General features: G+C 44.9%; 1 protein-coding gene across 1 annotated transcript; it reads left to right on the top strand.

Annotated features, from left to right (window-relative positions):
- The first annotated feature begins 3,000 nt into the window (after positions 1-3,000).
- On the top strand, positions 3,001-12,418 carry LOC138876174 (uncharacterized). Its single transcript, XM_070155077.1, has 6 exons — positions 3,001-3,844; positions 4,151-4,392; positions 4,911-5,084; positions 6,180-6,395; positions 6,537-7,440; positions 11,844-12,418. The coding sequence occupies exons 1-6, from the start codon at positions 3,001-3,003 to the stop codon at positions 12,416-12,418; spliced, it is 2,955 nt and encodes a 984-aa protein (XP_070011178.1).
- The last annotated feature ends 450 nt before the right edge of the window (positions 12,419-12,868 follow it).

Genomic DNA, 12,868 nt, shown 5'->3' with positions numbered 1-12,868 from the left:
CTTTAAGGAAGGCTTGATTTGGAAAAGTCAATCGAATGTTGACGATTGAGTTAGAGAGCTCAGATGTGATTTTCGGTGATTCGGTTAGCTTTGGGGGTTGATATGTGGCTTAGGAGTGTGATCAGAATTGATTTTGGAGGTCCGAAGTAGAATTCGACTTGAATTGGCGAAGTTAGTATTTTGGCGAATTCCGGTTGGTAGGTGAGATTTTGATACAGGGGTCAGAATGGAATTTCGAGAGTTGTAGTAGCTTCGTTAGGTGATTTTGGATGTGTGTGCAAAATTTCAGATCATTCGGAGGTGTTTTGGTCGGGTTTTTTATCAAATGCGTATTTCGGAAGTTTTTAAGAAATTTAGGCTTGAATCCGATGTAATTTGATGGTTTTGGTGTTGTTTGTGGTGTTTTGATGATTGGAACAAGTTTGAATGACGTTTTAGGATGGGTTGGCACTTTTGGTTGAGGTCCCGGGGGCCTCGGGGTGATTTCGGATGGTCAATCAGACCAATCTTGTTTTTGAAGTTGCATATTTCAGCTGAGTGTTACAGAATATTTTTGTTCTCTGCGATCGCAGGAGTGCAATTGCGATCGTATAGAAGGTTTGGGGAAGGCCGTTCTGATTGCTCAATGCGATCGCGGAATAGGGTATGCGATCGCATAGGTTGAGGAGGTTGTTCATTGCGATCGCATGAGGAGTAATGCGATCGCGGAGTGTTAAATGGACCTGAGGTTCTAAGGGGTACATTGTTCAATGCGATCGCGGAGTAGTGTATGCGATCGCGTAGGTTTGATTGGTGAAGCAGTGCGATCACAGTTAAGGGGTCGTGTTCGCATAGGACATTTTGGAGGCCTGGGAAAGTTGAGCTATGCGATCGCAGAGGCTTGGATGCGATCGCATAGAGTAAAATCTGGCTAAAAGAAGGATTTTAATAAACATACCCGCGAACCAAGTCCCATTTCCTCCATTTGTTGAGTAACCTTGGGAGCTTTTGACGAGTATTAAAGAGGGTTTTGACTGGGAATCGATTGGAGGTGAGTCCTATGGCCTAGAAACGTCATTTAATTGTAGATTCAACATCTAGATTCATGGAAATTTAATTAAAAGGGGAGGATTAGGGCTTGACTTTTGAAATAGAAATTTTGGGGTTTGAGGGAGAATTTGAGCTCGGATTTCGGTAAATTTGATATGTATAGACTCTTGGCGAGATAAGGAATCCGGTGATGTCAATTTTCTGATTTTTCGAGAAGTGGGCCAGGGGCTCGGGTTTTGCCAACTTCGTGATTTTCGATATTTTTCGAGTCTTTCCGATTGGGTTGTATTCCCTTAGCCTATTGTAATGTATTACTTATGGTTTTGATCAGATTCGATGCTCGAGGAGGTTGATTTGCGAGGCAAGGGGGTAGCGAGCTAGGATTTCGGCCTGCTTGAGGTGAGGAATGGTTATAAATGATGTTCTAAAGGTTTGAAACCCCGGGTTTGCACAACGTGGTGCTATGTTGAGATGAGACACACGCTGTATGATGAGCGTGGGGTCTGTTACTGGGGATTTGGACTCGGTCCATCCCATTTAATGACTCTACTGTACTTTTGACTGAGACTTAATTAATATCATTATATTATGGGCTAGTTGCCATGTTTGGGGCCTTGTGCCGATCTGTAGAACCCTTAGGGGGCATTTGTATTGGTTGACCTCACTTTTCTTGTCGAAATCATACCCTTAGTCATGTTCTTAACTGATAAATATAATATGAACCAGCTTTAGAAATTGTTAAATCCTAATGAGAGTAACGTGTGGGTTGAGAACCCCGTCTTATCTTAGTGTGCCGAGAGGCCCATTGTGAGGGTATTTGATATGCTATGGATCGGGCTACACGGCGCAGCGTTATATATATTTATGCGGATTGGACTCACGCCGCAGTAGTATATTATGTGGATCGGACTACACGCCGTACTATTTTATTATATGGATCGGACTGCATGCCGCAGTAGTATATTATATGGGTCGGACTGCACACCGCAGTAGTAAAGCGCTTGGGCTGAAGGAGTCCCTCCGGAGTCTGCACACCCCCAGTGAGCGCAGTCAACTATTCTTGGATCGGGCTGCACGCCGCATCAGTATATATATATATATGGATCGGGCTGCGCGCTACAGCAGCATACTATATGGATCGGGCTGCACGCCGCATCAGTACAAATATGAATTCGGTTATCGTGAGGAGTAAATGAAATGAATACTGGCTTAAAGGACTTTTAACTGACTTCTTCATTCAGTTGCTGTTTTTGATATTCTCACTGTTTTAATATAGAACTGCGTAGTGTTTTACGAGTTTTCTTTCCGTCAGTCATTATTTATTGTTATTACTCACTGAGTTGGAGTACTCACTTTACTCCTTGCACCATGTGTGCAGATACAGGTATCCCGGAGGCATAGTTTGAGCTTTCTGCTGCTGTTCAGCTTATTCCGGAGTCATCGAGGTAGCTGCATGGCGTCCGCAGGACCCGATTTCTCCCCTTATCCTCTTTATTTTCCGCATTCTAGATAACTTTATGTATAGGTTGCTACGCAGACTTGTATTAGAGGCTCTTGGCTCGTGACACCAAATCGGTAGGGTTTATATTTATATTTTATGGATTTTCCGTATTGTTTATCTATTTCTACAGAGTTATAATCATGTTAATTTGGCATTAAATCCTATTAATTGGTAATGAATTTTACATAAGGGATTGTGAGTGACGAATTGGCCGGGCTTGCCTAGCATTATGTTGGGCGCCATCACGACCGGGGATTGGGGTCGTGACAAGTTGGTATCAGAGCCTAGGTTACTAGGTCTCGCGAGTCTTGAGCCGGTTTAGTAGAGTCTCGCGGCTCGGTACGGAGACGTCTGTACTTATCCTCGGGAGGCTGCAAAACCTGTTAGGAAAATTCCACATTCTTGAAATTCTTGTCGTGCGAACTTGTTGATCCGAATACTAAATTTCTCTTTATTCCATTCTCTCACAGATGGTGAGGACTCGAGCTACCGGACGACCACCAGTACCACTTACTGAGGCTACTAGAGGCCGTGGACGCGGTCGTGGTCATGGTAGAGGCAGGGCAGTAGGGGCAGCACCTGTGGATCCTTTAGTTGCCCCAGCTCAGGACCAGGCTCTAGCAGCACCAGTGCAGGCACCAGCTGTGCCCATTGTGATACCGGGTCTCCAGGAGACATTGGCCCAGATATTGACAGTTTGTACGGGCCTGGCTCAGGTGGTTTCAGCCACCATAGTAGCAGCAGCTACTTCGCAGGTCGGGGGAGGCAATCAGACCCTCGCTGCTCGCACACTTGAGCAGGTAGTGCAGGGATTACAGACTCCAGAGGCTTCTCCAGCTCAGCCAGTGGTACCCGTTCAGGAGTACAAGGTTCCAGTTATGCCAGCCGATGAACAGCGTCATCTCGAGAGGTTCAGTAGACTTCAGCCTCCTTCTTTTAGTGGTGCTCAGGGCGAGGATGCCCAGGGTTTTCTCGACAATTGTCAACGTATGCTTTGGACAGCAGGGATTCTTGAGTCCAGCGGTGTGGCTTTTACTACATTTCAGTTTACTGGAGCGGCCTTCACTTGGTGGGAGGCGTATGATCGGCGTAGGCCGGCAGGTGCAGCACCTTTGACTTGGCAGGAGTTCTCCACTCTCTTCTTGGAGAAGTGGATACCGCAGTCTCAGAGGGAGGAGCTGCGTAGACAGTTTGAGTGGCTTTGCCAAGGAGATATGACAGTGTCTCAGTATGAGGCGAGATTTTCTGAGTTGGCTCGTTATGCCTCATGGATAGTTCCGACTGATCGGGAGAGGATTAAGAGGTTCGTGGATGGTATTAATTATCACCTTCGTATTCTGATGACTTGAGAGAGAGTTCTGGGTATTTCCTTCGGGGATGCAGTTGATATTGCTCGTGATATTGAGATGGCTCGCCGTTAGGAGAGAGAGGAGAGGGAGGCCAAGAGGCCTCGAGGTTCTGGCAGTTTCAGTGGCGCTCCTTCGAGGGGCCAGTTCTAGCAGGGTCAGGGTCGTTCTTTTAGGCCCGCTCAGTCAGCTCGACCTGAGTACTGAGGTGGATCTTCTGGTCGTGGTTATCAGGGTTCTCAGCAGAGTCAGCCATCTCTCAACGCTCTTCCAGCACATAGTTCGTCTCGTGCTCCATCTGCTCAGGGTTATTCCAGGCTGAGTGCATCAGCTAGCCACTCTGGCACGAGGGGTTCCCTTCAGTACCAGTTCCCAGCACCTGGGAGTTGCTATGAGTGTGGAGAGTTCGGGCATATGCGAAGGGAGTGTCCTCGCAATGCTGCTAGCTCATCTCAGCAGAGGGGTCAGCCCTCATCTTCTGGCCCAGTTTCTTCAGCACCCGCCCTGCCAGCTAGGGTGAGGGTCAGACAGCCAGGGGTCTCCCCATAGGGGGAGGCCGATCAGGCGGTTGTCAGGATCACTTTTATGCTCTTCAGGGCAGGACAGATGCTATTGCCTCGGATTCTGTTATCACAGGTATTATTTCAGTCTGCCACAGGGATGCCTCAGTTTTATTTGATCCCGGTTCCACCTATTCCTATGTGTCTTCATATTTTGCTCATCATTTGGGTACGACCCGAGGATGTCTTGCCTTACCTGTTCATGTATCTACCCCGGTGGGTGATACCATTGTTGTAGACCATGGATATCGGTCGTGTTTGGTGACTATTGGGGGTCTGGAGACCCGAGTTGATTTATTGTTGTTGAGCATGGTGGACTTTGATATTATTCTGGGCATGGATTGTCTATCTCCGTGTCATGCTATTCTTGACTATCATGCTAAGACAGTCACTTTGGCAATACCGGGTGTTCTGAGGATCGAGTGGCATGGCGTGACTGACTATGTGCCTAGCAGGGTGATTTCTTTTCTAAAGGCCCAGCGTATGGTTGGGAAAGGTTGTCTATCATATTTGGCTCTTGTGAGGGATGTTGGAGCTAAGACTCCTAACATTGATTCGGTTCCAGTTTTGAGGGAGTTTCCCAATGTGTTTCCTGCAGACTTGTCGGGCATGCCACCGGACAGGGACATTAATTTTGGTATTGACCTGGTACTGGGCACTCAGCCCATTTCCATTCCTCCATATCGTATGGCACCGGTAGAGTTGAAAGAACTAAAGGATCAGCTTCAGGAACTCATGGATAAGGGATTCATTCGGCCTAGTGTGTCACCGTGGGGTGCACCGGTTCTATTTGTGAAAACAAAGGATGGCACAATGAGAATGTGCATTGACTACAAGCAATTGAACAAAGTAACGGTGAAGAACAAGTATCCTCTGCCCCATATCGATGATTTATTTGACCAGCTTCAGGGGGCAAGGGTATTCTCCAAGATTTATCTTCGTTCAGGCTATCACCAGTTGAAGATCAGGGATTCGGATATTATGAAGACTGCTTTCAAGTCTAGATATGGGCACTATGAGTTTCTTGTTATGTCTTTTGGGCTGACTAATGCCCCAGTCGCATTCATGCATTTGATGAACAGTGTATTTCGGCCATATCTAGATTCGTTCGTGATTGTTTTTATTGATGATATATTGGTGTACTCGCGTAGCCAGGAGGAGCACGCACAACATTTGCGAGTGGTATTACAGAGATTGAGGGAGGAGAAGCTTTATGCAAAGTTCTCCAAGTGTGAGTTTTGGCTTGGGTCAGTGGCTTTCTTAGGTCACGTGGTGTCTAGCGAGGGTATTAAGGTCGACTCGAAGAAGATAAAGGTGGTACAGAGTTGGCCTAGACCGACCTCAGCCATAGAGATTCGTAGTTTCCTCGGTTTGACGGGTTATTATCGCCGGTTCGTTCAGGGTTTTTCATCTATTGCCTCGCCCTTGACCAAGTTAACGCAGAAGGGTGCTCCGTTTGTATGGTCGGATGAGTGCGAGAAGAGCTTTCAGAAGCTCAAGACTGCTTTGACCACAGCTCCGATATTGGTGTTACCATCAGCTTCAGGTTCTTATACCGTCTATTGTGACGCTTCGAGAGTTGGGATTGGCTGTATGTTGATGCAGGAGGGTAGAGTGATTGCATATGCTTCTCGTTAGTTGAAGCCCCACGAGAAGAACTACCCTGTTCATGACTTAGAGTTGGCTGCTATAGTTCATGCTTTGAAGATTTGGAGGCACTATTTATATGGCGTATCTTGTAAGGTATTCATCGATCATCGCAGTCTTCAACATTTGTTCAAGCAAAAGGATCTTAATTTGAGGCAGTGGAGGTGGCTTGAGGTTCTCAAGGATTATGATATTACCATTTTGTATCACCTTGGGAAGGCCAATGCGGTGGCCGATGCGTTGAGCCGGAAGGCAGTTAGCATGGGGAGTTTGGCGTACATTCCAGTTGGGGAGAGGCCCTTTGCAGTTGATGTTCAGGCTTTAGCCAATCAGATGGTGAGATTAGATATTTCAGAGTCTAGTCGGGTGTTGGCTTGTGTGGTTTCTCGGTCTTCCTTATATGATCACATCAAAGAGCGCCAGTATGATGATCCGCATTTGCTTGTCCTTAAGGATAGAGTTCAGCATGGTGATGCCAGAGATGTGACCATCGATGATGATGATGTGTTGAGGATGCAGGGCCGGATTTGTGTGCCCAATGTGGATGGGCTTAGAGCGTTGATTCTGGAAGAGGCCCACAGCTCGCGGTATTCCATCCATCCGCATGCCGCGAAGATGTATCAGGATTTGAGGCAGTACTACTGGTGGAGAAGGATTAAAAAGGATATAGTAGGGTATGTGGCTCGGTGTCCCAACTATCAGCAGGCAAAATACGAACATCAGAGACCGGGTGGCGTACTTCAGCGGATGATTATTCCTGAGTGGAAGTGGGAGAGAGTTACTATGGATTTTGTGAGTGGTCTCCCTCGGACTTCGAATAAGTTTGATTCGATTTGGGTAATTGTGGACAGACTGACCAAGTCCGTGCACTTCATTCCAGTTTGTACTACCTATTCTTCGGAGCGGCTGGCAGGGATTTTTATCCAAGGGATTGTCCGATTGCATGGGGTTCCAGTGTCTATTATCTCAGATAGGTGTACTCATTTCACTTCTCAGTTTTGGAGGACATTTCAGCGAGAGTTGGGTATGCAGGTGGAGTTGAGCACGACATTCCATCCTCAGACAGACGGACAGTCCGAGCGTACCATTCAGATATTTGAGGATATGTTGCGTGCCTATGTTATTGAATTTGGGGGTTCTTGGGATGAGTTCTTGCCACTTGCAGAGTTTGCCTACAACAATAGCTATCAATCCAGCATTCAGATGGCCCCGTATGAGGCGTTGTATGAGAGGCGGTATAGATATCCTGTTGGATGGTTCGAGCCCGACGAGGCTAGGTTATTGGGGTCAGAGATGGTTCAGGATGCCTTAGAGAAGGTGAAGTTGATCCAGGAGAGGCTTCGTGCAGCACAGTCGCGTCAGAAGGGTTATGCAGACCGGAAGGTTCGGGATGTGTCATACATGGTGGGTGAGAAGGTCTTGCTGAAGCTCTCGCCCATGAAGGGTGTTATGCGGTTTGGAAAGAAAGGGAAGCTGAGTTCGCGGTTTATTGGGACTTTTGAGGTACTTAGGAGGATTGGGGAGGTGGCTTATGAGCTTGCCTTGCCACCCAGCTTGTCGACGTTCATCCGGTATTCCATGTTTCTATGCTCCAGAAGTATGTTGGGGACCCGTCTCATGTTTTAGACTTCAGCATGGTTCAGTTGGATGATGATTTGACCTACGATGTGGAGCCAATGGCTATTTTGGGTCGTCAGGTTCGGAGATTGAGATCAAAGGATATCGCTTCGGTGAAGGTGCAGTGGAGAGGTCGGTCCGTGGAGGAGGCTACTTGGGAGACCGAGCGGGAGATACGAAGCAGATATCCTCACCTATTTGAGGCTCCAAGTATGTTTCTTGACCCGCACGAGGACGAGCGTTTGTTTTAGTTGGGGAGGATGTGACGACCCGGCCCGTCGTCACGTGAGTTACTGCCCTGTTTCCCCCATTTTATGCTTCTTCATGTTTCGTTATCGGTATTCGTTGTGTTAGAGTTAAATCGGATTGGTTTTGATGGTAAATGAGACACTTAGTCTCTTTAAGGAAGGCTTGTTTTGGAAAAATCAACCGGATGTTGACTATTGAGTTAGACGGTTCGGATGTGATTTTCGGTGATTCGGTTAGCTTCGAGGGTTGATATGTGGCTTAGGAGTGTGATCGGAATTGATTTTTGGAGGTCCGGAGTAGAATTAGGCTTGAATTGGAGAAGTTAGTATTTTGGCGAATTCCGGTTGGTAGGTGAGATTTTGATACGGGGGTCGGAATGGAATTTTGAGAGTTTCAGTAGCTTCTTTAGGTGATTTTGGATGTGTGTGCAAAATTTCAAATCATTCGGAGGTGTTTTGGTCGGGTTTTTGATCAAATGCGTTTTTCGGAAGTTTTTAAGAAATTTAGGCTTGAATCTGATGTAATTTGATGGTTTTGGTGTTGTTTGTGGTGTTTTGATGATTGGAACAAGTTTGAATGATGTTTTAGGATGGGTTGGCACTTTTGGTTGAGGTCCCGGGGGCCTCGGGGTGATTTCGGATGGTCAATCGGACCAATCTTGTTTTTAAAGTTGTAGATTTCAGCTGAGTGTTGCAGAACATTTTTGTTCTCTATGGTCGCAGGAGTGCAATTGCGATCGCATAGAAGGTTTGGGGAAGGCCGTTCTGATTGCTCAATGCGATCGCAGAATAGGGTATGCGATCGCATAGGTTGAGGAGGTTGTTCATTGCGATCGCATGAGGAGTAATGCGATCGCGTAGTGTTAAATGGACCTGAGGTTCTGAGGGGTACTTTGTTCAATACGATCGCGGAGTAGTGTATGCGATCGCGTAGGTTTGATTGGTGAAGCAGTGCGATCGCAGTTAAGGGGTCGGGTTCGCATAGGATATTTTGGAGGCCTCGGATAGTTGAGTTATGCGATCGCAGAGGCTTGGATGCGATCACATAGAGTAAAATCTGGCTGACAGAAGGGTTTTAATAAACATTTCACCCGCGAACCAAGTCCCATTTCCTCCATTTGTTGAGTAACCTTAGGAGCTTTTGACGAGTATTAAAGAGGGTTTTGACTAGGAATCGATTGGAGGTGAGTCCTATGGCCTAGAAACGTCATTTAATTGTAGATTCAACATCTAGATTCATGGAAATTTAATTAAAAGGGGAGGATTAGGGCTTGACTTTTGAAATAGAAATTTGGGGGTTTGAGGGAGCATTTGAGCTCGGATTTCGATAAATTTGATATGTATAGACTCTTGGCGAGATAAGGAATCCGGTGATGTCAATTTTCTGATTTTTCGAGAAGTGGGCCAGGGGCTCGGGTTTTGCCAACTTCGTGATTTTCGATATTTTTCGAGTCTTTTCGATTGGGTTGTATTCCCTTAGCCTATTGTAATGTATTACTTATGGTTTTGATCAGATTCGATGCTCGAGGAGGTTGATTTGCGAGGCAAGGGGGTAGCGAGCTAGGATTTCGGCCTGCTTGAGGTGAGGAATGGTTATAAATGATGTTCTAAAGGTTTGAAACCCCGGGTTTGCACAACGTGGTGCTATGTTGAGATGAGACACACGTTGTATGATGAGCATGGGGTCTGTTACTACTGGGGATTTGGACTCGGTCCATCCCGTTTAATGACTCTACTGTACTTTTGACTGAGACTTAATTAATATCATTATATTATGGGCTAGTTGCCATGTTTGGGGCCTTGTGCCGATCTGTAGAACCCTTAGGGGGCATTTGTATTGGTTGACCTCACTTTTCTTGTCGAAATCATACCCTCAGTCATGTTCTTAACTGATAAACATAATATGTACCAGCTTTAGAAATTGTTAAATCCTAATGAGAGTAACGTGTGGGTTGAGATCCCCGGCTTATCTTAGTGTGCCGAGAGGCCAAGTCTATATTAACTGAGAGGGGTCGAGAACCCCATTGTGAGGGTATTTGATATGCTATAGATTGGGCTGCACGCCGCAGCGGTATATATATTTATGCGGATCAGACTGCACGCCACGGTAGTATATTATGCGGATCGGACTGCACGCCGCAGTAGTATATTATATGGATCGGACTGTACGCCGCAGTAGTATATTATATGGGTCGGACTGCACGCCGCAGTAGTATAGCACTTGGGCTGAAGGAGCCCCTCCAGAGTCTGCACACCCCCGGTGAGCGCAGTCGACTATTCTTGAATCGGGATACACGCCACAACAGTATATATATATATATATGTATTGGGTTGCGCGCCGCAGCAGTATACTATATGGATCAGGCTGTACGCCGCAACAGTACAAATATGAATTCGGTTATTGTGAGGAGTAAATGAAATGAATATTGGCTTAAAGGACTTTTAACTGACTTCTTCATTCAGTTGTTGTTTTTTATATTCTCACTATTTTAATATAGAACTGCGTAGTGTTTTATGAGTTTTCTTTCCGTCAGTCATTATTTATTGCTATTACTCACTGAGTTGGAGTACTCAATTTACTCCCTGCACCATGTGTGCAGATACAGGTATCCTGGAGGCATAGTTTGAGCTTTCTGCTGTTGTTCAGCTTATTCCGGAGTCATCGAGGTAGCTGCATGGCGTCCGTAGGACCCGATTTCTCCCCTTATCCTCTTTATTTTCCGCATTCTAGACAACTCTATGTATAGGTTGCTACACAGACTTGTATTAGAGGCTCTTGGCTCGTGACACCAGATCGGTGAGGTTTATATTGATATTTTATGGATTTTCCGTACTGTTTATCTATTTCTACAGAGTTATAATCATGTTAATTTGGCATTAAATCCTATTAATTGGTAATGAATTCTACATAAGGGATTGTGAGTGACGAATTGGTCGGGCTTGCCTAGCATCGTGTTGGGCGCCATCACGACCGGAGATTGGGTTCGTGACAATGTCAAAATGACAAGGCATGCCAAGTCAAATTAAAAGGCCAATAAAATCGCACCACATGTGCAAGTGACATTTTCTTGTCAATCAAATGCGGCCTTGTCACGCTTTAATCTGATTGGTCGGAAAGAGTTTGTTCTCATCATAACTATTCCCTTCCACAACTATGAATATGGGTCTTCATAACTCAGAAAAGACACCAGAAGTTATAACAAGAAGACACAAAGGAGCTCATGGATCAAAGGCCACAATTCTCTGCAAACTGCAAGTGTTCAAGCATTCTATCACTTCAACACAAAGTTCAAGTATTCAAGATCAAGAGCGAAGTCAAATTAAATACAAGGCGTTCAAGATCAAGGCTACTTGTTCGTGATACAATTCGTGGCAACAATCAAAGTGTTAGCGACAGATAAATCAAATTCAAATACAAGATCAAGCTCAAAGGCCCTTGAATTTATATTTGAAAAGTAGAATCAACGGAATCATAGTGCCCTTGAATTTATATTTGAAAAGTAGAATCAGCGGAATCATAGAGATTATACACTCATATTACTTGAAATAAAATACAACGATCGTTGTGATATTTTTCGGTCTAGATTTTATTTTTTCGACGCAATTTATTGTCTACAAATTCGGGCACACCCGATGGGATGATCTCTACCTCTTATCTCAACTTTTCAATCACCAAAGTTCAATAACATCGAAATATCTTCACAGAAAATCAACTCTAGATCAACTTCCATTAAGGCTGCTAATTCCAAGTTCTATGCTGATATGGAAAACATACTCGTTGTTACCTTTAGAAACTTTGGGCTGGTTACAAGGAGCAAAGTAAGATCTTTAGGACAATAAACACTTCAAGTGTCATCCATATCAAGCCCTATTGTCGGATCTCCATCCTCAAAAGGAACAAGATCCTCTACAAGCGCAACCCAAAAAGGGAATAATGTTGCCGAAAAGATCGAAGAGGTTCTTGATCAACTTAGTTTATCTAAGTCCAAGAAACCTTTCACGCAAGCCGATGATGTTGACTTGAGCATTGGATCTCCTCATGAGACCTCTAAGCTCTATTCCAACAATGATCCATATTATTCTTCATCCTCAATGGCGATCATGCAAGCAATGGTTATTGAAGCTTCTACTATAGAAGAACAACTTGCAAATTTGGCGAAAGCAATTGAAAGCGTAACAAAGCACATGCAAGATCAAGATGCTAAACTTTTGAAGTTAATAGATACATTGGATAGCATAGTAGAGGGTGAATCGACACAAACACCTTTAAATCTTCAAAGATCACAAGAGAAAGAAGATTTCTCCGAAAAGCAAGCAACGATAACAAAGAAGATTCAAGTCTCTGCTGAAGGTCTGATTCCTGTTGAGAAATTTAAAAACTTCATCATGGAGTCTATCAAAGATAAACCTGAGTCGTCCAAATTATCACTCACATATGCAAGCCATATACACAAAGAATTGATAACTTGAAAATGCATGTTGGTTATCAACCTCCTAAATTGCAACAATTCGACGGCAGGGGAAATCCGAGACAATATGTAGCACACTTTGTTAAAACTTGCAACAATGCTGGAATGTATGGTGATTATCTTGTCAAACAGTTTGTTCGATATCTCAAAGGTAATGCATTTGATTGGTATACAGATCTCGAATCTGGTTCCATTGATAGTTGGGAGCAGTTGGAGCAAGAGTTTCTCAATCGTTTCTATAGCACAAGACGCATCGTAAGCATGATCGAACTTACAAACTCTCATCAACGAAAGGATGAGTCAGTTATTGAATTCATCAACTGCTGGAGGAGCTTAAGCCTCGACTACAAAGATCGCCTTAGCAAAACCTCTGGCATCGAAATGTGCATTCAAGGCATGCATTGGAGTCTTCGTTATATCTTACAAGGCATAAAGCCCAAAACATTTGAAG

The sequence above is a fragment of the Nicotiana sylvestris genome, chromosome 8 (assembly GCF_000393655.2).
Source record: "Nicotiana sylvestris chromosome 8, ASM39365v2, whole genome shotgun sequence".
NCBI classification, from domain to species: Eukaryota; Viridiplantae; Streptophyta; class Magnoliopsida; order Solanales; family Solanaceae; genus Nicotiana; species Nicotiana sylvestris.
This window is presented reverse-complemented; position numbering and strand designations above follow the sequence as displayed.